At 39.4% G+C, this 25,829-nt stretch overlaps 2 protein-coding genes across 2 annotated transcripts in view; one reads left to right on the top strand and one right to left on the bottom strand.

Annotated features, from left to right (window-relative positions):
- Positions 1–25,829, bottom strand: part of lrp1ab (low density lipoprotein receptor-related protein 1Ab) — a 116,491-nt gene that overhangs the window by 14,605 nt on the left and 76,057 nt on the right. Inside the window, exons 29-64 of the mRNA XM_073813038.1 lie at positions 25,220–25,447; positions 24,318–24,492; positions 22,818–22,912; positions 22,582–22,731; positions 22,317–22,460; positions 21,146–21,271; positions 20,908–21,039; positions 20,665–20,799; positions 20,451–20,580; positions 20,195–20,321; positions 19,929–20,080; positions 18,639–18,763; positions 18,098–18,472; positions 13,491–13,680; positions 12,063–12,267; positions 11,753–11,942; positions 11,386–11,511; positions 11,176–11,304; positions 10,980–11,099; positions 10,770–10,883; positions 9,477–9,626; positions 9,244–9,366; positions 8,966–9,082; positions 7,495–7,623; positions 7,217–7,339; positions 6,982–7,122; positions 6,620–6,810; positions 6,354–6,537; positions 6,141–6,226; positions 5,014–5,133; positions 4,627–4,814; positions 4,342–4,547; positions 3,406–3,594; positions 3,168–3,316; positions 288–381; positions 94–210 (exon numbers count right to left, since the gene is read on the bottom strand). Of these exons, the coding sequence (XP_073669139.1) occupies positions 94–210; positions 288–381; positions 3,168–3,316; positions 3,406–3,594; positions 4,342–4,547; positions 4,627–4,814; positions 5,014–5,133; positions 6,141–6,226; positions 6,354–6,537; positions 6,620–6,810; positions 6,982–7,122; positions 7,217–7,339; positions 7,495–7,623; positions 8,966–9,082; positions 9,244–9,366; positions 9,477–9,626; positions 10,770–10,883; positions 10,980–11,099; positions 11,176–11,304; positions 11,386–11,511; positions 11,753–11,942; positions 12,063–12,267; positions 13,491–13,680; positions 18,098–18,472; positions 18,639–18,763; positions 19,929–20,080; positions 20,195–20,321; positions 20,451–20,580; positions 20,665–20,799; positions 20,908–21,039; positions 21,146–21,271; positions 22,317–22,460; positions 22,582–22,731; positions 22,818–22,912; positions 24,318–24,492; positions 25,220–25,447 (5,475 nt within the window). The remainder of the gene's footprint in view (positions 1–93; positions 211–287; positions 382–3,167; positions 3,317–3,405; positions 3,595–4,341; positions 4,548–4,626; positions 4,815–5,013; positions 5,134–6,140; positions 6,227–6,353; positions 6,538–6,619; positions 6,811–6,981; positions 7,123–7,216; positions 7,340–7,494; positions 7,624–8,965; positions 9,083–9,243; positions 9,367–9,476; positions 9,627–10,769; positions 10,884–10,979; positions 11,100–11,175; positions 11,305–11,385; positions 11,512–11,752; positions 11,943–12,062; positions 12,268–13,490; positions 13,681–18,097; positions 18,473–18,638; positions 18,764–19,928; positions 20,081–20,194; positions 20,322–20,450; positions 20,581–20,664; positions 20,800–20,907; positions 21,040–21,145; positions 21,272–22,316; positions 22,461–22,581; positions 22,732–22,817; positions 22,913–24,317; positions 24,493–25,219; positions 25,448–25,829) is intronic.
- On the top strand, positions 16,497–17,760 carry LOC135775491 (C-X-C chemokine receptor type 4). The gene has a single exon (XM_065285740.1). The coding sequence runs from the start codon at positions 16,698–16,700 to the stop codon at positions 17,667–17,669; it is 972 nt and encodes a 323-aa protein (XP_065141812.1). The 5' UTR covers positions 16,497–16,697; the 3' UTR covers positions 17,670–17,760.

The raw sequence follows: 25,829 nt of genomic DNA, 5'->3' as shown, positions 1-25,829 counted from the left end.
AATAATGAGTGAAGCAGAAAAAAAATCTTAATTTGTGTCAAAAATTTACAGATTCAAAATAACACATTATGTGAAAGAAATCTGACATCATACCACAGTTGGCTTCATCAGAGTTGTCTTGGCAATCGTTGTCTCCATCACAGATGTAAGCTGGGTTTGTACAGAGCCCCGTGCCGCACTGGAACTGGCCAGGTCTGCATTTAAACTCAGCTAAAATCCAACAACACATGAAAATTTAGTCTTTATAAGAAACATCTGTGCATTTCTTTAAAAACGTTGATACTCACGACAATCAGCAGGTTCATCTGATCGATCTCCACAGTCGTCCTCAGTGTCACACTTCCACCAGAAGGGAATGCATTTATCGTTCTTACAGACAAACTACAGTTAGGGAGAGAGGGGAAAAACTGAGTTAGGATAAACTTCCCAAAACCTGTCAAGGACACGGGTACACAAGTACTCAAAGTGACATTGATGATCACTCATGCGTAACAAGCGCATGTGATCTATGGTAAAGACCAGGAGGTGTGTTCGACCACCCGCCCATTCTGATGATTTGCGTATAAATAACATGCAGTGTGAACAGTTGTGCAATACATATGCCAAATTTCAGGTCTGGCGCTACCACATTTAGCATAGCTTAGCAAAATTCATTGAATCTGATTAGACCATTAGCATCGCACTCAAAATAACAAAAGAGTTTCAATATTTTTCTTATTTAAAACTTCTGTAGTGACATCGTGTACTAAGACCGACGGAAAATTGAAAGTTGCAATTTTCTAGGCTGATATGGGTAGAAACTATACTCTCATTCTGGTGTAATAATCAAGGACTGATGCTGTACCATGGCTCAAGGCGCAATGATATTACACCTAAAAAAATAGTCGCAATATTTTCAGCCACTGCGTAATATTATTGCACCTGCTGCACCAATGTCACCACAGCAAAGTCCTTGATTATTACCCCAGAATACCGTATATATAAACTTTCTAAAAACTATAAAAGAAAATCTGAACTTTTAATTTTCCGTCAGTCTTAGTACACAATGTTACTACAGAAGAGTCAAGTTTTAAATAGGAAAAATATTGAAACTCTTTGGAGATGCTAATGGTCTAATCAGATTCAATGGATTGTGCTAAGCAATGCTAAAAGTGGTACCGCCAGACCCGGAGATCAGCTGAATGAATCCAAAACAGTAAAAATCAAATGTTTAACTCTAGGGGAGCTGGAAAATTAGCATATTTAAAAAAAAAAGGTATAGTGTCATCCTAAAGCCAGTCCTAAATCTAACCTCAAATCCAAGCGACAATGGTTTACAAAGCAAAAATGACAATAATTCATAAAACGAAGTGAAAAGATGCACCATTATTAAGTAAACGGGAAGGACTGATGTATCATATGCATGCAAAATTGAAATTTTCACACTGCATAGTTTTATACACAAATCATGAGAATGGGTCGGGTCCACATAGGGCTGCAACTAACATTTTTCTAAAATTTAGTATGAGATTGCTTTAATTCTGTGAAAATTATAGTAAACACAAGAAAGAAATGGATACGTCAATGAAAAATGCATATTTTATTGAACTTTGCTGCTGATAGGCCGATTCATACTAAAAGTAAATAAAAATATTTTCAAAAGTTAAAATACTTAAATAATATGCCAGTCAGGCATAACGTTGAATCTTTTTTTTTTAAAGCGAAAATAATCTTATAAATTGTACAATGTACATCCAAAACAAAACGTATTGGCTTCCATGTTATTTAAATCTTACCGAGGAAAGTCAAACTCCGTTTTATTCAACCATCCGACGACGTATATTTTTCTTTAAATGTTCGTGCATCACCGAGGTGCTGCCGTGATACACAAGGACTGCTTTGCAAACCATGCAGGTAATCTTTTTATTCGCCGTATCCAGGCTAAAATGCTCCCAAACTTTAGATGTTTTGGTACGCACAGCTGCTGCGTTAGACACCGCCATTTCTGTATGTTATCGCTCAGCAGAGAAGCTAATGCGCATGTGCGACTCTCGGCAGAGATTGTAATGAAGAGAGATGCCTCACTCGGTCGAAAAAAAAAACATGTCTGGACGACAACTTCAATTTCTATTATCGGTTTTTGTCCAAAACATTGACAAATCGTTGCAGCCCTAGTCCACACAACGTTACATGAAGTCAAATAGGTCCCGTACACACTGCATATTAATTCGGTTGTCACTTCACCTTTTAATGCTTAATCCTGTTCTGTACACACACAGTTCAGTAATTTACGGTACTGACAACCGAATTCCACAACCGAATTAACTCCTGCAAAATGCAGGTAGTGACGTCCGCATTTACAGAAACTCTGCACAGTGTGTACATAACCGAACTGAACAACTAGTAGTTAATCAAGTGTTTAAACGTTCATCATAAACAGGACAGGTCTCTCTTCTGAAAAAATAAATGCTTAGAAGGGGAAAAAGTCTTCTGTATGCGCGGTTCAGAAAATGGCAGAGGCACAAGTGTTGCCAGATCTTGCACTAAAAAAACAGCAAACAAGAAGAATCCAAAAATAAACCGAAATAAATCTAAATGCTTTACCTCAAAGATCAAAATATTGGGACCGGCCCCTTCACGCTTTATTAACACCAAAAACTTGATCGCTTCATGAGCCAAAAGCTATAAACGGTTAAGCACCAAAACGGTATTTACATACAAAAAAGACGAGGACCTGGCAACACTGCAAGACCGCGCGCTCCGTGCTGTGAAGCAGCCTCACAAAAGCATAAAATACACAACGCCAAGATGGAGGTTTATTGCAAAACACAATGCTGTTATTATTTTGGTCAAATCTGTGATAAGCACGCGAGACGGCAGAACGTTGCTATGGTTATCTCTGTGTCAATCATCGCATTTTCGGGAGTGAGTTTTGTTCCGTACAGACATGAAACGAACATTTAGGGGATTCACTCCCGCATTTTAATGCGGTTGTCACTCCCGAAAGTTTGCAGTGTGTACGAGACCTTAGACCTTTCAACACGAGACACGGTCATGCTCTGTCTTACATTACTAGTTTTTCAGACCTATGGAGTGATCAAACCTAATTTCACCCCAAACTACAAAGAAATAGTGCAGACCAGATCTGTATGTACTAGACTACACCACCTTTGAACAAGCACACAAACCTGGCTGGCTGTACAGTTGGACAGACATTGTTTTCCATCAGCGGCCAGGTAGAAGTTGGTAGGACAGGCACACTTATAGCCTCCTCCAGGTGAGAGTAGACACAGGTTACTGCACCCTCCGTTATCATCCTGACAGGGGTGACCGGTCACTGTGATGACAAAAGATAAAAAAAAGAAAGCATTTAAAAATGTTATCAAACAGAAAAAGAACAGTTTGAGTTTCAGTCGGCCTTCTTACCCTCAGGTTGTCTGGATGGATGATAGATGTGTATGTCCATAGGTCTGTGTAGGGTGCTGATCAACATGGTCTTGTTGGTTCCAAGGGTTTTGTGGGCTCTGTTGATGGACTTTGTCTCCCAGTCAGTCCAGTAGATATACTCCTCAAACAGGGTCATGGCAAAGATGTGAGGTATGTCATGGGTTAGGACTATAAGGAAGAGATCACAATTCCCACTTTTAATAAACATCCAATCTACATGTTAATGATTCATGGTTTTGATACACAAAAACTATGAAATGACAATTGAGTGAAACAGATTATCCATCAGGATTAGATATGGGTAAACAACCTTTTTTTTGCAGTTTTTTCACCACCTTAAAAGTCACGTTCTTTCTGATCACATTTTTTAAACCCTAGTTAGTGTGTAATATTGCTATAATAGCATAAATAATTTCTGTAAAGTGATAAAGTTCACTGCCAGGCGATATATTTTCTCTAACAGAATTCTCCTTTCAAAGTCTACAGTGAACGGCCGATTTGGACTACAGCCCTCTACTTCCTGCTTTAATGACGTCAGTAGAAGAGTTTTTTGACTAAACTCCACCCACAGGAATACGTCAGTCGCCAGCTAAGCTAACGGCAAGCTAAGCTGCTATCGAATCACAACACAGTAAACAAACTACACAATCAGAACTCGATACGTATTTCTGAAGGAGGGACTTCATAGAACAAGGAAGACAACAGACCGTTTTGTGGACAGTATAAACAGCGCTATACAGATAAGTAAATTGTGTGAAAAATACATTTTTTACACATGAAACAAGAACACATGTTATATTGCGCACTGTAAACACAATCAAAGCTTCAAAAACACAGAAAGAATGGGACCGTTAAAGCTTCCCTGAAGAAAAATTACTTCATGCGTGCATATGATATGTGCGAATTTGCACTAACCGATGTGTCTATTGGATCCATCCAGGCTGGCGAAAGCAATGTAATCCTCACGCGCGTCTGCCCAGTAGATGCGGTCATTGATAAAATCTAAAGTCAGGCCGTTGGGCCACGTGATTTTATCCTGAATGATGATTTGGCGGTCTGTGCCGTCCATGCCGATACGGCCGATATGTGGCACGTCGCCCCAATCTGACCAGTACAAATACCTGGAGATAAAAACCGCCACAGTGAGACAACCTCAAACATTAAAAGACAAACATTAGCAACACAAGCTAAGAGTCTTACCCATTCCTCACATCCACAGCCACAGCTCTGGGCTCCCGCAGGCCGCTGTTGACCAGCACGCTTCTGTAGGCTCCATTCAGCTTGGAGACCTCGATCGTGTCTCTGCCCTTATCGCACCAATACAGGTTCCCCCCAACCCAGTCTACGGCCAGACCGTCAGGGTTACTCAGAGAGGTTCTGTGTAGCACCTATCCAGTAGCAAATTAAACGGTAAGACACATGTCCAGCAGCCAATCAGAAATCTGTATTTTAGGGCTGCATGTTTAAAAAAAAAATTGTGGTATGCATATTGTGTTATGGACATTTGCGCTATTTCGATTATATTGTTACATCTATACATATGTTTGAAAATGTCACAGGAAATGCATAATCTTCTACATCACATACCTGCACGTTACTGCCGTTGATGTGCATGCGGCGGATCATGCTGCCCTGTGTGGTCACATCTGTCCAGTAGATCATCTGCTCTGCGTAATGGTAATCTAGAGCCACTGCGTTATTGAGCCCCTGTCATAAATACAAATAAATTAAAATCATTATAGTTTTGTACGTATATATCTAAAATACACAACTAAACATATTTCATTTTGTACAATTCCATAAAAAGCTAATTGACTCACGCTGCGTTCACACCAGCCGCGGTAGAGGCGTCAAGCGCAAGTGATTTCAATGTTAAGTCAATGTGAAGACACGAAGGCGCGAATGAGGCGTTTAGCGTGGCAGATGCGATTCCGTATTCATTTGCGCGTCTAGTTTGTGCGAATTGAGCGTTGTTGCAAGAAAGGCGCGAGTTGAAAATTTTTTACTTTGGCGGAAAAACATGCCATGTTAACCAATCAGGAGCTCTAGTAGTGACCTGATTACACACTGCAAAAAAAAACGATTTTCAAGAAAAATTCTTAGTATTTTTGTCTTGTTTTCAGTAAAAATATCTAAAAATTCTTAAATTAAGACGCTTTTTCTTCATGAGCAAAATGACCGAAGAAAAAAATTCTAGTTTTTAGACCAAAAATATCAAATTTAAGTGATTTTGTGCATAAAACAAGCAAAAAAAATCTGCCGATAGGGTAAGCTAAAAAATCTTGAAAATTTTTCTTAAACACTAAATTTAAGAAAAATTTGCTTACTCCATTGGCAGATTTTTTTGCTTGTTTTATGCACAAAATCACTTAAATTTGTTATTTTTGGTCTAAAAACGAAAAAATATTTTTTTTTGGTCGTTTTGCTCATCATTTTTTCTTGAAAATCATTTTTTGCAGTGCAGAAAGCGTGTGGAGTCCCAGAAGCCACTCCCATGACGCGAATTTCCTCGTGAATGTCTCGATTACTAGATTTATTTATTTAATGTGCGGCTTTCATTCGCAAATGAAGCGAGTAAACTCAAAATGTTCCAGCGGCAAACTAGACGCGGTAGACTCGAATTTGAAGCCTCAAACGCTGCTGTTGTTAACCCATGTTCAAACTTAAAATATATTTACTAACTATAACATGGGGTCAAAGACAAAGATCATTACCTGTTTAATCAGCGTGTAGTTTGACCCATCCAAGTTGAGTTTTCGCAAATAGTATCGGTTAGCAAAGATGAGGAAAGGTTCCTCCTCTGTAATTTAATGTAGATGTTCACCATACATTACTAAACAGTCATTTACGTCAAAGGTGAAATTTTTAATCACTTATTTTAAAGTTTATTAGCCCAATCAAATAAAAGCCCAAGTGGATAGACTCACCCGAAGTGGATTTGCAGGTGGTGGGGTCATTAGGGTGCGGCACAAAGCCTTCGACGCAGAGGCAGTGGAAGCTACCGTGTGTATTGATGCAACGCTGAGCACAGGGGTACGTAGTGGTGCATTCGTCCACATCCATACACGTCTTCTTATCATTCTTCAGGCGGAATCCTGGATTACACCGGCACTGTGGGAGCGAGAGGCATGTCACGTCTCCACCGACACCTATACGGTCACATATGGATTATATGTCAGGTACATCCACATACCTTGAAACCAATCTTGAGGTCCTCGCAGAGCTGCGAGCAGCCGCTTAGTTTGGGGTTGAAACATTCATTGACGAAGCAGTTGCGCTCATCAGAGCCGTCACCGCAGTCATCGTTGCCATCACAAAGCTGAGTGTCATTCAAACACTTGTTGCTGTTCTGACACTGGAAGGCTGTGTCATTGCAGGGCCTCTCTGTGGACAAAGAAAACTATGCGTTGAGCACCAAATAATTATATTATTGAATAATAATTAAACATTAACAAAAAAGCAGTGTTATGCACATATGTTACTGCATTATTTTAATAATAATGTACACATGTAGCCTTAACCTATTTCATCCTTAAGGTACTTTTTTGTACTCACCCGAGTCTGTGCAAAGAGGGTTTTTGGGGGCTTCGTCTGATTGGTCTCTACAGTCGAACTCTCCGTCACACTGCCAGTTCTTCTGCTTCAGGCACTGACCGTTAGCACAGCGGAAATCATGCGGCCCACATGAGGGATATTCTATTAAAAATCAGGACAGTTAGCAAATAAGTGGCTTCAAATATCAGCCCATATGATTCATTAAATGACTAATAACACCGTTAACAATGTTTACCACACTCTGGTGACTCGTCAGAGCCATCACGACAGTCGACGTCATGGTCACATCGGAAGTGCTTGGGAATACACTGATAGTTCTGACACTGGAACTCAGTTTTATCACAGGTTCTGTTCAAGGCTAGAGAGAGAAAAAGATTAAAAAATTATTTAATCATGTAGCAAGCAAGCAAGAGGAAGCATTTAAAGTACATTTTGGGAACTCAAACCTAGTGTTTAAGTTGATCTTTATGATATAGTAAAACATGACTATGAAAGATCTCGCTCCCAACTCACCACAGCCAGCCTTAACGCCCTCATCCGCCCCGTCAGGACAGTCTTTATCCCCATCACACTTCCAGCGCTGGGAAATACAAATGTTGGAGCCAGGACACTGAAATGCCTCCGGACTGCATGTTCTGGCCTCTGAATGAATTACACAGAGTTAAATTAGGATTGTTATTAAGCATTTAACCCTCGTGCATTGTTTGAATTCACAACCCTTTCGTGTTGTTAGTGGCCAAGAAAGGCCACTGAATTAAATGGCTGTAAAAATTTACCAGATAAATATGTTGTTTTTCAAATTGTTTTGCATAAATCTGTTAAAGGGATAGTTCGGCCAAAAATGATATTAAACCCATGATTTACTCACCCCCAAGCTGTCCAAGTTGCATATGTCCATCGTTTTTCAGACAAACACATTTTCGGATATTTTAGAAAATGTTTTAGATCTTTCAGTTGATTAAATGTAATGTTACGGGGTCCACGACCTTCAAGTCCAAAAAAAGTGAGTCCATCCTTCACAAAATAAATCCAAACGGCTCCAGGATGATAAACAAAGGTCTTCTGAGGGTAATCGGCGCGGTGTTGTTGTAGAAATATCCATATTTAAAACTTTATTAACGTAAATAACTACCTTCCGGTAGCGCCGCCATCTTAGTCGCGTCCGCATTCAGGATGAGATCTTACGCAGCCTACGGAGGCTACTCTGCTGCTGCTCTGTGCCACCGCCCTCCGAATTTGTCATACGTCACTAAGAAAAGTGCGTACACTACGCTAATACTCTCTCCTGAATACAGTGGAGTCTAAGATGGCAGCGCTACCGAAAGGTATTTATTTACGTTAATAAAGTTTTAAATATGGATATTTCTACAACAACACCGCGCAGATTACCCTCAGAAGACCTTTGTTTATCATCCTGGAGCCCTTTGGATTTATTTTGTGAAGGATGGACGCACTTTTTTTGGACTTGAAGGTCGTGGAACCCGTAACATTACATTTAATCAACTGAAAGATCTAAAACATTTTCTAAAATATCCGAAAATGTGTTTGTATGAAAAACGATGGACATATGCAACTCGGACAGCTTGGGGGTGAGTAAATCATGGGTTTAATATCATTTATGGCCGAACTATCCCTTTAAGAATAGTTCGACTCTAGGCCGGATCCATGCCGAAGCTCCAGTCGAATCTGGCCTAGAGTCGTCTGCTGTCTGGGATAGTTTTGACACAATGGCTAAATTAAGGCATTAAAGTTCAGATTGTGGAATAAAAAAAAGAATAAAATCACAAGTTTATGTTTTTTAAAAGTAATAAATGTCTGCCATCAACTGTATGGTTACCATTAAATCATCTACCTTTGTGTTCAACAGAATAAGAAAGCACATACAGGTATAGATCAACTTGAGGGTGAGTAAATAATTTTTGGGTGAACTATCCCTTTTAGATATGATACGAGAAACTGATCCATCACAAATAATGGGACTTACTGCATCTGCTGTCTTCATCTGTACCATCTCCGCAGTCATCGGTACCATCACATACCCACGATTTAGAGATACAGCGATGGTTCGCACATTCGAACTGATTCGGTGCACAGAACTTATCTGAACAGACAAGTTAAAGAAATATTATTTTAACATTGAAAATCATAAAAATCAGGCACAAATAATGAGAGGCACATATATTTTTAAATAGACTAGGAAGCCATCCAAGACATGTTCTTACTCCTAGGTAAAGTCTAGGGAGGGTAAACTGAAGGACTAACCACAGTGTTGCTCATCTGCTCCATTCTCACAGTCGTTCTCTGTATCACACGTCCAGCTCATAGGTATACAGTGGCCGCTTGGACAAGCAAAGAAGTTCACTGGACATTTCAGCTTCCTCTTCTCTGTGGAAACAGACAGTAAAATAACATTCATCTTCATATGTGAGTGCATTACATTTGTGAGAATGAGGACATGTTGATGTGTATAATCTGCATCGATGGGTCTGTCTGACCTGGGCAGTTTCTTTCATCAGAGAAATCTCCACAGTCGTTGGATCCATCACAGCGCCACAAGGGGCTGAAGCAGAGTGTGGTAAACTCACACCTCTGGAAGGTCATGCCCTTAACTCCAAGGTGGTAGTAACTAGAGCAGTCGGTGGGACCTAGAGAAGTACACACATTCATACGTGTACAAGGGTAAGCATGTGTGACGTAGCATATTTTTATGTTTACATGGTGACGGTTGCACTAAAAACTTAGTTTTTACTTTGCATTTCTACAAAAAACTGGGGTGTACACACCACAACTTTGTTGACAATCTCTGTTCACACGCATTGGCAAAAATGACTTAAAAAAGCTGTATTATGCGTGCCAGGCCAGTAGATGGCGATGATACTTTGTAAAGAAACGACATGCATGCACACATACACATTCTTCTACAGAGCGATAAATCAAGATGGCGAAAGTAATTTAGCTTGAACGGATGATGAGGTTGGTTTTTCGACAGGTGCCCTAGAAAACAAAGCGGCAAAATTTTGTAAACTTTGTTGGAGAAGCCTTAACTCTGCACTAAGAGGACTTAGTTTGCAGCACTTCGACAGTTGATGGAAGTTTGAGCGAGAGTTGTCAGGAGTGATGATGTTGCTGCGCGCCAAGTGCTCTTCCGCCATATAATATAGTTCTCATTTTTATCCGCCTAAAAATCGCAACGTTTAATTTCGTGCCACCATACTTACTCGTGTAACTACTCATGTAACAGTCTTTAAATAGGGAAAACATGGAAGTGTTTGGTAGCTTCTAAATTCATCCCTGTTTGGATCCTAAGGAATGAATGGGGCTAGGCTAAATGCTAAAACATTAACGACGCGCTGTACAACGATTAAGTGCACGCATTGAAAAAAGATGGGTATGTATTAATTTGTCTAAGTTGAGGTAAGAACATAGTAAAATATTGAAAAACTGTGGTGTTTTCCTTTAACAAGCAGATTACATTTTAATAAATGGAAACTAAAATTTAAAGCGACAAACAAAAATCCCCAATTTTCCATGACTTGGACAAAAAATATTAATTTCCCTGACTTTCAATGTCTTGAATAAACCTTTTAAAATTCCATGATACTCTAGAAATTCCTTGACCCGTGGGAACCCATAAATGTGAATTTCCTCCAAGCCATACTCAGGATGGTGAAAAAATACCTCTGGTGGTGGTTGTTTGAGACACATGCTGCTTACAGGATTCAACCCTGCAACCTTTGATTATCATCCCAAAGCTTTAACCAGTAGGTTACACTACCCCAACTACTTACTGCAGTTCATCTCATCGCTGGCGTCCTGGCAGTCGACCACCTGGTTGCAGCGACTGGAGTTAGAGATGCACGATCCATCTTTGCACTGAAACTCTGCAGCACTGCACAATGTCACTGAGACAAACAACAGACAGGACCAGTGAGCTCATGATCTGGTCGAACGCATTCGATTACACACATGAATGTTTTTATAATTGCCACATCACTCACTGTTGCAGGGCAGCTCATCCGAACCGTCGCCACAGTCATCTGTGCCGTCGCACCAAGAGCTGTGTTTGATACAGCGGCCGTTAACGCAACGCTGGTAGCCCTTCTTGCACATGCGGTTAGCTGCAAGCACAACCGGAGGTCAGATTTATACTTTAAGCACAAAACAATGCTATAATTTATCACGTGACAGTCTTACTGCAGTATGATTGCTTCTCATCAGACTTGTCTTTGCAGTGTGCAAGGCTGTCGCAGGTCAGGCTGTAGTTGATGCAGTCGCCATTTCCACATGCAAATTCATCAACGCTGTTACAGGTCGTGTTCTCCGCTGAAGGAGAGAAACGGTTTAATGTTTAAATATTCACAAGAATACAGAACATAACCAGAATTTAGCGCCTTTATCTCTCACCGACACAGGTGTTGTCTTCCAGTAGCTTGCGCTCTCCACGGCAGCTGCAGTTGACTCTTCCCTCCGAGGTGAGCAGACACAGGTCCTGACAGCCTCCATTATTGTTGAGGCAAGGTGAATATTCACCTGTAGATAAACATGATCAAATTCTCATAATTTATCAAAATATCTTCCTTTGTGTTCAACAAAATAAAAAAACTCATACAGGTTTAGAGCAACATGAGAGTGAGTAAATAATGACAGAATGGTCATTTTTTGGTGAATTATCTCTTTTAAGTGATATTTCAAATATTCACTGCCAATAAAAAGTGAAAAAAAAAAATTCAATAAACATCCTATAATGCATGGACGCAAGAAGAAAACTCACAGTTATTGGTGTCTTTGGCCACAGCGATGATGCCCATTGGCTGTTGTGGGATGTCAGCACGAAGGACTTTCATATCTCTGCCAAATTTATCTGCTCTTAGAACAGCTCTGCGCACCCAATCCGTCCAGAAAATATATTCACCGTACACAGCCAAACCGAAAGGATGTACTGGCTCATTCTTCAGAACCACCTGAGCACAAAGACGAATTGTATTTGACCACGAATCAAAATTATAATTTTGAAAAAGGTAAAGCAATAGCTACTGAATAAGTATAGAAAAAGGCACAAACACAAATATGGAGGAACTCACAAAGCGGTGGCTGCCATCATACTCGCAGCGCTCAATCTTGTCTAGCGTAGCATCGGAGAAGTAAAGTTTCTCGGCGCGGTGGTCTATGGCCAAACCGTTGGGAGTGCGGATGTCTTTGCCAATAATCACAAGGACATTGGCTCCAGAAAGAGATGCCCGCATTATACTGGGAGACTGTTCATTCCAGTTAGTCCAGAACATTAGACTGAAGAATACAGGAGAAATACAATTTAGGGTGGGATGCGGACATGAGCTGGTTTTAAGGGACACTCCACTTTTTTGTTGAAAATACTCATTTTTTCAGCTCCCCTAGAGTTAAACATCTGATTTTTACCAGTTTGGAATCCATTTAAGCTGATCTCCGGGTCTAGCGCTACCACTTTTAGCATAGATTAGCACAATCCATTGAATCTGATTAGACCGTTAGCATAGCGCAAACAAATTACCAAAGAGTTTTTTCCTATTTAAAACTTGACTCTCCTGTAGTTACACTGTGTACTAAGACTGACAGAAAATTAAAAGTTGCGATTTTCTAGGAAGATACGGCTAGGAACTATATTCCCAATCTGGCGTAATAATCAAGGACTTTGCTGCCGTAACATGGCTGCAGCAGGCATAGTAATATAACGCAGTGCCCGAAAATAGTCCCCTGCCATTGAAAGTTACTAAGGGGACTATTTTTAAAGTTGTGATTTTCTAGGCAGATATGGCTAGGAACTATACTCCCAATCTGGCGTAATAATCAAGGACACTGCTGCCGTAACATGGCTGCAGCAGGCGTAGTGATATAACGCACTGCCCGAAAATAGTCCCCTGCCATTGAAAGCTACAAAGTGGGCAATTAGCCGCCTCCCGGAGCCATGTTACAGCAGCAAAGTCCTTAATTATTTCGCCAGAATGAGAGTATAGTTCCTAGCCATATTGGCCTAGAAAATCTCAACTTTTAATTTTCTTAATACACAATGTTACTACAGAAGTGTCAAGATTTAAATTGAAAATTATCGAAACTCTTTGGTTATTTTTTAGCGTCATGCTAATGGTCTAATCAGATTCAATGGATTATGCTAAGCTATGCTAAAAGTGGTAGCGCCAGACCCAGAGATCAGCTGAATGGATTCCAAAAAGAAAAAAATCAAACGTTTAACTCTAAAGGAGCTGGAAAATGAGCATATTTTCAAAAAAAAAATGGAGTGTGCATTTAACCATGTTTTATTCTGATAATGCTTGTGACCATGCCTGTCTAAATATGAGATTTGGAGCATCAAAGTTAGATTTTCGCCCATTGATTAACCAATCTTTGGCATGGTTATATTTTCACTAAATGTTCTTTACTGTACATTATTTAGGATGATATGTAGAAAACTGTAAATCATTAAAAAAAGACTTTATCTGGGTTTTCACTGGAAAAACTGCACAAAAGTTTCATACTCTTGACACTCATCCAGAACGAAGGCCCTGGGATGGTCATCTCCTGACATAGTGACCACTATATCTCTTTCGAAAGCTCCAGTGCGACTCTGGTCCACAGTGTGCCGTGTGATGGTGGAGGTGGTGTAGCTGGTCCAGTAAAGTGTGTCCCAACCTCGGTGATAAGCCAAACCTTCCACCGATCCTACATCTAGAAAAAAATCTTAAATTTAATTTTGTGCACTGTAATATTGAAAACAAACAATTTTTGCCATGCACATATGATATCTTGCAGCTTAACTGCTTGCAAGCGAAGAGCTAGAAATTATTTGAATCTTCTGCAGTAACTGCTTCATAATAGTGCAATTGAGTCAACTTAAAATAGGACAGAAATGAATATAAATCATGTCGGAAATGATCATACAACATTACAGTTATTCAAGCACTATATAATATCTCTTTATAAACTCTTTATCAATCCTATGATAGGTGTGGATGTTGGTTTCAGTGTGTGCCTGCATGTGTAAGTGGCTTGGCGTCATCTGGTCATTTCATGGATGAGTGACTGTGCATACAGTACAAGACCTTTCACCTGGTAAGTTCTTCCATACAATACAAGGAAACTGTTGGAAGAGCCTTTGACTCAATGCTTTACTCAGTGCTTTGAAATAACATTACCAAAGAGTCTCAACATCTCCACGTCTCAGTAAATAATAGACACTCTCTCCTTAATGAATCACTGAGAGTTTAGTATCATCTGTCTTCCACCAATGACCAATGATTTTATGAAAGCAATTACTCCCTAAAACAACAGAAAAAACTCAACCATGTTGTTTACTTTTGGTAACCAATAATCATCCTGTACAACATATCAGTCTTTAGGCCACTTATGTAACATTCCCTGTCAATCAATACCATAAACGTGGAAAACAGGAAGGTCATTATGAGGTTTCCTGGTAACGCATTGAAAGAGAGCCCAGCCTACTACTATCATCTTCCTTTACAACAAAATTCATATCTGAGAAAAGGCTTAGGAGAGATATATAGCAAATATAAAGCTTTGAAATGCAGGATATGAACAAAGTCCTGGACCAGTCAAACAGAAGAGCTGAAATGCATGGAAAGAGTATTGAAATTGTGTGTTGCTAAATTGACTTTTTGTAATGTGGTAGCCATTGGCAGGTTGAGGGAATCATATCTTCAGGATGGTCAATACAAGCAACATTATGATCAAAGATTCTGGACATCTATACGGTAAGATTTACTAACTCCAATTCAAAAACGCAAATTAATTGTCAATATTTGCCGGAATCTTAAAGTTAGAAGACTTTAAATTTAAAGCGAGATCTTTATTTTAATTTAAAAGCATAACTTATATAGATTTTAAGTTTGGTATGCCCTACTGTTGCTTTAATGACAGCATTTATTAATAGCTGCGTTTCAATTACGAAAGGTTTGTGCAAAATTTTAACGCTGTTTTCTAAATAGACTAAAAAATATTGCAAATTGGCGGAATTTCAATTAAACCGTGTCAAGCAACTAAAGCATAATTTTGTTGTCTCGCAATAAGTCATTCAAAAAAACCTAGGGATCCTCCGATCAGGATTTTTGCATCCGATACAAGTACCGATTTGTTGTCTTCGTGATTGGCCAATACCAATGCCACATACAGATTCTTCAAGCTGATGCAAGCTCTTTAATGACTGTAACGGTTAACATTTTTTATAGATAAAGTAATACCACAGATGTGTAATATGCCTTTAAAAAGGGTTATGGGTCTGTTAAAAGTAATGAAAATAAAACCCTTCACAGTCTTTACTGTGTGAATTAAATATACACGCATTCGTATAAAGTACAACAGTTCTTCAATGAAGAGCAGAGAGTGATTTTATTAAGAGATTAATTGGGTTACTGTAACTTTAAGACGTGATAGAGAGCAGCTGCAAGTAAAATGAAAGTCTAAACTGTCGAAACTTAAAAACACATGCAAATAATAAACTTTCAGCATGAGGATAAAATTGTTGTATATGCTGTTTGATGCTGATGTGAATATGCGTCGCGCTGTAAGGACCAGAGCGCGTCCTCATAGAAAATATACACATATCTGTAAAGTCAAAGAGAGAAATCCAAATCTGCACGTCGCACATAAGCAAAGGGTTATAAAAATGCTAGCACTGTGTAGCTATGATGACAAAAGTAAACAGAAAGATTTGTTCATGAGATCAGCAAATTTTGTGAGCACCGATCGAGTCATTTAATGTCGTTATCGGCCAATACCGATCTGCGGCCGATCGATCGGAGCATCCCTACCAAAAACCAATGTGGCGGGTGTGTTCAACTTCATACGGTTCCACGAAAACCGGCATGCGAATAACACCAAAATCACAGTATTTTGATGTCATGCACTTGTCACATGAAGCTGTACACACCTCTTCTGCCTTGTCCTCCAACCGAACATACCGCGCTGTATTTAAAGAATGATCATGTGAATTTTATGCACATCATTTACAAATATAAATGTTTCCACTGCAGATTTGCAATATACACGTTTTCGAATAGCCTGCAAAACCACCTCACCCGAGCGTTAAAACTTTTTTGCGATATATGAGAGTTTATGTGAAATTGCAATGTTTCCATTGGGCACATTTTTAATTCGCTATTTTAATTTTAAGGGTAAAGGAAACGCAGCTATTGACTGTCACACATTGTGCAAATCCAGATGATCCGTGTTTTCCTAGCATAATGTGACAATGTTTCAATAAGCAAGAAAGGAAATCGTGTTGCACTTAATGCCACACATTTTCTGATATGTGTTAAGTTTTGAATGCAAAATCTAATTTAATACTTTTCTATGCGGGCACAGATATTTGCACCTTTGTATTTTTAAACTTTCACTCTTGACTATAGCTTGATCTCAATAAAATAATAATAATATAAAATGTGTCTTATCCTTTTTTTTTTAGGAATCAATCTCACAACAATAAGGATTCAACCAGCTTTCCATAAACTGCAATAATCCATCTCCAATGCTGCTTGGTCAAGTGAGAAAGTAATAAACCTTCAGAAGAGCTAATTATTAGCCTGAAGCAGACAATGATCAGTGAGCAATAAAATTAATGCGTTTTACTCTTCTCCATGGTCATCACTGTCAAATGATCCGTGAATCTTCACCATTACTTGGTGTACATTCAGAAATCTAGCACAGGTACATGACACGTACTGAGGAGAATGAATAACACCAATCGAGAAAATCTTCCATGGCAAATACGTCAGGTTCTGGTTCCTACTCTGGATGCAATGGTCATGGTGATCGGGTTGGTGGGCCACTCGCTAGTCATCTATATCCTGACCGGATACAGGAGAAAGAACGGATCCCTGTTATTTCAAGGAACAGATACATTACTTTTGGCCTTGAGCGCCTCGGATCTACTGCTCATCCTCTGCTTGCCCTTCCACACCGCTGCTATTGCATTAGGCTACTGGCCCTTCAGCAGGCTCCTTTGCAAAACCATCAGCTTCCTGGGCGTGGCCTGCAGCTCGGCGAGCGTACTGACCCTAGCCGCATTAGCGGTATCACGCTACCTCATTGTGGTGCACTCCACCTGGTCATTTCGTTTAAGAATGGAACGCTGGATCCGTTTTTCCGCGATTCTAATGTGGGTGCCGGCGATCTCACTGGGTGCACCTCAGTTCGCTTTCCGCACCGTGAGTTCTACTCCGATCCTCTGCTTTGCCTTTCTGTCGAACCTCAGCCAGGTGGTCTACAGTGCCATATTGTTCCTGGTCGGCTTTGCTCTGCCCTTGATCATCATTGTCGTCATGTACTGCAAACTTTACAGATTCCTACAGAGGACGCGACTGCGAGGTGCAGCGCCACAGCTGGAACGCTACCAACGACAGGTCACCCAGACGTCGGCCCTGTTGGTGTTGGTTTTTACCCTCTGCTGGTTGCCATCCTACATCTTCATGTTCCTGCTAGCTTGCGGTACACACAGCACACAAGTGTACTTTGCCGTCATCGCCCGCTTACTGGCTAGCTCCTCGGTCGTAGCCAATCCGGTGCTCTATGCTTTCATGTCCCACAAGTTCAGACAAAAAATGTTAGCATTAGGGCGAATGCAATGCAGACGTTGCACGTGTGTTTCAGGAAGAACCATAGTGCAGCCATTTAACCCAGTGGAGGAGGAAACCCCTTCCTAACACTAACCCTGACCGGCTATAAATCAACAAAGTCAATAATGGGCCTAATAACAGACTGAGATAAGACACAAAGGACAAGGCAAATCTTTCAACCACATTGATTTGTTCTGCCATAAATAAAACGTAAATTACCTGGCAACACACATAGGTTAATTTATCTGGGAGATGATTTATCATTATTCAATGATAGGCAATGTACTTTTCTTGACCGAAAATTTAGCAAAACAGCCTTGATAGATGTTTAAAAATATGTATTATTGCAGAATACCTCATACTTTTTTATATAGTGTTTGTACTAATTATTATGCAACATATGAAAACTGCCTGTAACAATGATGATCACCTATTGGAAGGCTAACATTAAAACTGAATTGGCTATATGAGGCTAATCCATTGGCATTGCGAATCTCATTTTATTTCCCACTTACTCTCTACTATGGTCTTGCGCTCTGAGCCGTCATCGCTGATCTGCTGGATGTTACCGAAGTGGATATCGCTGTAAAAGATCCTGTTAGCTCCCTTTCCTCCACCGCCCCTATAGTCAAAGGTCAGAGCGATCACGTTCTTCATGTGCTCTGGGTCTTCAAACGGTTTGATGGGTGCATTGAGGTTCGTTTCATCCGACAGGTGGATACTCTTTAGTATCGTGCGCTCGGAGTACAGGAGGTAGCCATCATAGTCTCTGCAGCTGCGTCCGTCCTCTGCCAGCATGCCGTGTGCACAAGCGCAGGTACGGTTGCCGTTACCGCGGAACAGACATAGCTGTTCGCATCCACCATTGTTGATTTTACAGACGTTGGTACCTACAAAACAAAGTGTGATATAAATTTTGACACAAGCAGAACATGGATCACTGCATGCAGAACTCCCCTGAAAGTATGTGGGATTTTAAACACTACTCAAGTTGTTTACACATCATATATCTCCCATATCTCTCCTCACAAAGGGCTTTTTTATTAGGGTACATACCTTGCTGTCTGGCACGATTGAAGACCTTAATATCTTTGAGTTGTACGCCAATGCCTGTTCTCAGATAAACCATATCTGTGGCATTGTCCTTGTTTCCTCTCTTGATGGAGCCGTTGGCATGCGTCCTGTCAGAAACATTTGAATGAAAACGGCTTATTAACACCATCATCTATACCTGGTCCAGCTAGTAGGGCTGTCAAACGTTTATTTGGGTTTAATCACATACAAAATGAAAGTTTCATGTGTGTGTACAAATTTATATAAAAAATTATATATATATATATATATATAATTTTTTATATAGAACATAAAATATATAAATATATATACAAAACATGTAAATGTTTCTTGAATAAATACAAGAATGTTTGTGTATTTATATATACATAATATATACACAAATAGATGTATAAATGTAAGAAAAATGTATTTATATATAAATTTGTTTTATTTATCTAAAACATAAAATATATAAATATATATATACAAAACATGTAAATATTTCTTAAATATATACACAAATGTTTGTGTATTTATATTAACATACACACACACACACACACACACACGCACATATATATACATATATATATATATATACATATATATATACATACACACACACACACACACACACACACACACACACACACACACACACACACACACAAATACATGTATATATGTAAGAACAATGTATTTATATATATAAAAAAAAATTATATATAACTTAAAATATATAACTATATAACAAAAACATGTCTCTTAAATATATACATGAATGTTTGTGTATTTTTATATACATAATAATTACACAAAGTACAAATACATATATTATGCAAACACAACTTTTATTTTGTATGCGATTAAATGTGATTTTACCAGCTAAGGTTCTAAAGTTAGAAATAAAAACCTCTGAGATGATTGATGAACATAAACAAGCGGAACATTAGGGTGATACCAGGTTAAAGTATTCGGTTAGTGCAGTGGTTCCCAAACTTTTTCAGCGTGTGGCCCCCCTTGTGTACGGTGCATTCCTTCGCGGCCCCCCAAAGAAAATTTGTGACAAAAAACTGTTCTAAAACTCAACATTTTAATAAAAAAAACATTAAATTATACAAAAAAGTAGTACTTTTGGTTAGTAGCCTTATTTTTTTAGGTTTAATTTCACAGAATTCATGATAAATTAATCTATTTGATAAAATGTCATAAAACTGGGGCCCCCCTGGCACAATCTCGCGGCCCCCCTGGGGGCCCCGGTCCCCAGTTTGAAAACCACTGGTAGTGTACCTGTCACTCCAGTAGATGTAGTCTTCAAACACAGAAACGGCAAACATGTCCATGTTGTTACTTGACAGAACCAGTTCACGGTTTTCTCCGGTCTCCAAGTTAATGCGCTCGATTTTGTCTGTGCGAGCGTCACACCAATACAGCAGGCCCTCCTTCACATCAGACAGCATTACAGATTTAGCACTTGTATTTAAAGAGATACGTTGTGACTGTCTCTAAATTTAAAGCCAGACTAACCATTTAATTTTAAAATTGAAATTACAAACCTGGTAGTCAATGGAGATCCCATTGGGCCAACTGATACTGACATTGACAAGAACCATTCTCTCCGAGCCGTCCAGACGAGATCTTTCGATACGTGGATACTGACCCCATTCTGTCCAGAACAGATACCTGTGTACACATACACATTAAGTCAAAGGTATTCACATAGACTAACATTAGACTTCATGCAATATCTCTTAATAGAGGTCTGATTATTTGCACCATCATTCACATCAACACATCTGCATGTCTCCTCACCCTTTCTCTGGATGTACAGCAATGGCACGTGGTTTGTCCAAACCTTGAGATATGACCACATAGCGGAAGGAACCATTGAGCCTAGCAACCTCAATCACATCAAAGCCCTGATCAGTCCAGTAGATGTTTCCTATTTACAAAAAACACAACAGCACTGATATGAATGTCGCTGTAGCAAGACTGTGGGGTAAATGGATAGGGTGTGATCGCATACCTGCGATCCAGTCGACGGTGATGCCTTCCACACGTCCGATTCCATTGGTCACTATGTCCTCTCTCCACGTCTGGTCTCTCTTGGCTCGGCTGATGGTGCTCAAGCCCATGTCGACCCAGTAGATGGTGTCGTTTTCTGCAGAGCATATATAAATTCATGATATTTTTGCTTCAAATTACCTATGCATGCATCTAGTTGTGTACACCTCATGAACGGCATTGCTGGGAATTGTTGAGGACTCACCAGCATGGAAATCAATGCCCACAGCTAAAGAGGTACCGGACACAGGTACCAGGGCATCAGATTTATCTGATGGATCTAGCGGAATGCCCCGAATGCCCTCGTGCACGGAGTAGAGCAAAAAGGAACCCATGCCTGTATAGAAAAGTGCATACAAAATGTAAATTTTTTTTAACTGTGGTCATATAAAAGATAAAAAATGTTATGCATTGAGGATATATGCGCATTTGTGAGATTTTACCTTCACAGGACTGTTGGCCACTCTTCAGGCTGTATCCGGCCGTGCACATGCAGGCTCTTGTAGTTGGTGAAGTTGGCAGGCAAAGCTGAGAACAGTCGCCATTGTTCTTACTGCAGAGGTTTTTACCTAGGTATCACATCAATGATAGCCTTTAACAATAGTATCGCAACTGCATCAGTTTTTCATACTGTATCTACACAATTTTTTGCTTGGCAAGCTTGTATTATTACATTGCTTATCTAAATTTGCATTACACGAATACAGAATTATAATAATATAATGTGTATAATGAAGATGGATAAAAATATGAAAAGTTGAGATGTAAAACCCCAAAAAAGTGCGTCTTGACATGCTGTCTTGTAAATAAGCATCTTATGTTTAGGTTCAGTAATTTAATTTTAACGGCAGTGAAAAAGTCAGTGATTAAAATGCTTTATTTTTTTTTTACAAATGTCACTTTATTTAATTTGTATTTAGCAAATTTGACTGTCTTTCGCAGCAAAACCCCCTAAGTGCATTCAAGATGTGCTGATAGACGACACTATCATGGCGATAGTTGGTCATAGTTATTATTATTATCATCATCATAATTTAATATTAACATCCGCATTGCGTGCTTTTCCTCGCATGAGAGGGTTTGTGGGCTTTATTTTGCGCGAGATAACTTGTAACATGCGCGGATTCCATCTCGCACGCACATGGAGTTGTAATGCGCGTGTCTTGGACACTTCCTCGCACATGAGCTAGTAATACGCACGGCTACAACATTTTCTCACACTAGAGAGGTTAGTAGCCCTCATGGGTTTAAAATTAGCGAGTTTGTTGTTCCCTTTCCCTGGCACACAGGAAATTTCAGGGTTTTAATAACGCGCTCAGCTTAATGTCATCAGTTTTAAGAAGGTTGCAGTTATGACAGTGTTGCCTTTTAAATCAGCTTCTTATTTGTCCACTAATCAAGTGACTTGTAATAAATAAAGGAGTAAACTATTGCCCCCCCACCCTGCATATAAGGGATTTGGGATATTACAGGCTGAAGATAGGACTATCTCAAAAAGGGCATATTGCCCAAAACAAAAGTGCTTTTTGGTAAATCCTTGACTTCTAAGATAAAAATCCACTGTAATAATCAATATAAATATAAAATAAGATGAATGCAAGCATAGACACGCACCTAGTTTGTGCACCGTCTCATTGTAGATCTTCATATGCATCATGGGTGATGTGTTATTTCTGAGAACCTTCCAATTTCCACCGTCACTCTTATCACACGTGCCAATCTGATCTGTGCCTTGATCGGCCCACCACAGTTTATTACCTGCATATGAAAACATCAAAGAGGGTCAAGTCAGTTAGGTAACCAAAACTGCCTAACAATGCACAAAGCAATTCTGGGAACCAAGATCATATCTGCACATATGCTCCTCAAGTTTCCTTACCCATGATGGCAAGTGCTGTAGCTTTGGTTAGCTTGCCCTTCACACCCTCTATGATCTCCAAGCCAGAGCCATCCAGCTTACAGCGATTAATGGTGCTGTTTCCAGAACTGATCCAGTACAGCTGCTCCGTGTCAAAGTCAATGGATAAACCTGCCACAGGATGAAACAAAAAAATGACTTGTCTCAGCTTAGGGAAAATGCAAGTTACACATTGAGCATTCTGACAGGTTGCTCACCCACTGGGCCTTTCTGATTGGAGTAAAGTAATGTGCGGTTGGTGCCGTCCATGTTGGCCATGCTGATGTTGTCCCCATCGGTCCAGTAGAGCTTTCTGTAAGCCAACAACAATTTGAAGAATAAGAGCAATGGAAGCTATGCAATAAGTCTTGGCATAAACTAGAAATGGATCTAGAAAAAGACCAGTGTTTCTATTTTTTTTTTAGATTGCTTAAATTACACTTTTCATTCTAGGTTGTTAAAAAGTTAAAGCTAGGTTATTTGCTGTACTTCAATCAACTTCACTTCAAATGTCATCTACTTCCAGTGAAAGAGAAGTAAACAGTCATTTATTAAACAATGCTGTAAACAAGAAAAAAACAGATGAGTCACGCATATTGTTTACATGCACATGCTCGCTGGTTTTATTAGAAGCCAATGTGTCTAGAAACAAGCAGACGGAGACTAAAACAGAGCACATCTGGTTCACATCAACCACACAGCAACAAAGTCAGGGCGAGAGGAACAAAAGAAGAAATTCTGACCACAGTGCTGCTCTTTCTTTTCATGCTGTTGCCATAAATGGGGATTAATGCTTTCAAGCTTTACAATTTATCCTTTGGATCCTTTTATTTATAAGCGACTTACAAATGAGGGAGAATTTGACATTTTGCATCAAGAGCCAACAATGAGCATAGTACACGAAGCTACAAGTAGGAATGGTATTGAAGCTAGAGGTGAACGGCATAAAACATTTTAAAAAGCAATGCGTATCAGATTTCCTGAATCTGATCACTCATCTAGAAAATCTTATAAGATCAGACTGCACGATTTTCAAAGTAGTCGGGTCACTGATTGTTTCACACTGCATGACTACCTGGGTTAGCGTTTAATCGCTACGACAATTTTGTCCTGGTCCGCAAACTACGCCTCACAACCACATGCAAGGTGAACAATGTGTGGTCACGCGTGCAAGACCAGAGTTCTCAAGTGAGACTGGGATTAATATTAAAAATGGTAGCCCGTAAGAAGCTTGCCATACAAATTGTATGTGCTCTCATTTGCAGCGAAAAGAAGAAATAGAAAATAAGATTACGAAGATGAAAACGGTTGGGGAGACTCCTTCCCGAACTTCCAGCTGCCTTGTATGTTGCTCTCTCATTGGCTATAGGTCATCGCTAATGTTATTTGCAGTCAGAACACATTTCACAAGGCATGATTTTGAATTGCCAACTAACATGCCAGATATCTCACTTTCAGATTGTGTCTTTGATAGTTCAAACTGTTTGATTGTCACTCGCGAGAACAAGCCGATTTGCCTGTTATTTCGGGCATTTGTCGGCGAGTCAAAATAAATTTGTGCAGTCTGAACTCGGCATTAGTAACATAGTAAATGGCAGATACATTTTGGCATAGCCTAATGTGACCAAACATAAGAGCTTTTAACGGATTAACAATCCCTAACTGGCCTGTGTGTTTGTGTGTGTGTGTGTGTGTGTGTGTCTGTGTGTTAAACTAACCCCAGGATGGGATGTAGCACCAAACAGTGAGGCTTGTCCAGTCCATGAATAACTGCGTTTTTGAAGGATCCATCCAGTCGTGCAACATTAATCTGCTTTTTATTGGCATCATAGCTGGTCCAGAAGAGATTTCTGGAGACCCAGTCTACAGCTAGACCCTGAGCATTAGGGAGATCTAGAAAAAAAAATAGGAAGTTTTAAATAATAAATCCGGTTAAAATTAGTGCTGCCTCACGATTAGTCGTGACTAATCGTTTGCAGGACAAAAGTTTTTGTTTACATAATATATGTGGGTGTACTGTGTATAATAATTATTTATAAATACAAACACACACATGCATGTATATATCTAAGAAATATTTGCATGTGTATATAAAGTTTTATATTTATATATAATTTATATTATATATAAATATATTTTTTCTCAAAATTTTACATGCATGTGTATGTATTTATTTATACATAAATATTATACACAGTACACCAACATATATTATGTAAACAAAAACTTTTATTCTGCAAACGATTAGGCAGCACTAGTTCAAATAAATGTAAAAAACGGTTAAAATAACAAGGGGAAGTTCTTAGCATTATTTATTTACAGACACCTTTTTACCGTCTATTACACATCTTGACTAAATTTATGCAATACTTACAAGGGCAGTTTTCCGAACAGGGTTTAGATTATGCCAGGACATGGCCTTAGTTACAACAGGACATTTAAGTAGTTTTTACATTTACATTACTAGTATGTATTTTGAGGCAAAAAAGGCAAGCTGTTTTCAGATAAGAAAGCTCAAACATGCATTTTAGTCTTGGACTAGACTTAAGCCCTGTCTAGAAAACTGCCCCATATACAATGCATACTCAAAAATCAATAAGCAAGATCCTGGTCATCTCACCAGCAGACACAACTGTCTCTACTCCAGTCCCATTGATGAAGGCCCGTTTGATGGTCTGAGTGCGAACATCTGACCAGTAGATACGGTGCTCAAGCGCATCATAATCCACCACCGTCACATTGTCAATGTCAGGCACAGTGAAGGAGATGATGTAGTTGTAATAGGGATTATTGATGTCCACCCCTCTGATTTCAATTTGCCGAGCATACAGCAGAAACTGACGGAACTCTGGAAAAGAAAATTAAAAATCAACATTTATTTATAGAGTATTATAAATATGCATAGACTGTAAAAAAAAGATGGACAACGCAACGTCAATTCCTTCCATTGTAATGAATTGAAGCCAAAAATGTCAGACCATCGTCCGTGGAGCCAGAGGCAAATCCGCGGTATCAAACTACCGCCCAAACACTTGCGCGCCCAATTCAACCACGCCAATCATAATGACACTCACCCATTTCTATAGCATCAAATTACTAGCTAAAATGAAACTTATTACAAAAATAAACAATTGAACATATCAGTGTGATAACAACTACCTTAAAGGGACACTCCACTTTTTTTGAAAATATGCAAATTTTCCAGGGTCTGGCGGTACCACTTTTAGCAT

This window comes from Paramisgurnus dabryanus, chromosome 21, assembly GCF_030506205.2.
Source record: "Paramisgurnus dabryanus chromosome 21, PD_genome_1.1, whole genome shotgun sequence".
Lineage (NCBI taxonomy): Eukaryota > Metazoa > Chordata > Actinopteri > Cypriniformes > Cobitidae > Paramisgurnus > Paramisgurnus dabryanus.
The sequence above is the reverse complement of the archived record's forward strand: the minus strand, read 5'-3'. Positions and strand labels throughout refer to the sequence as shown.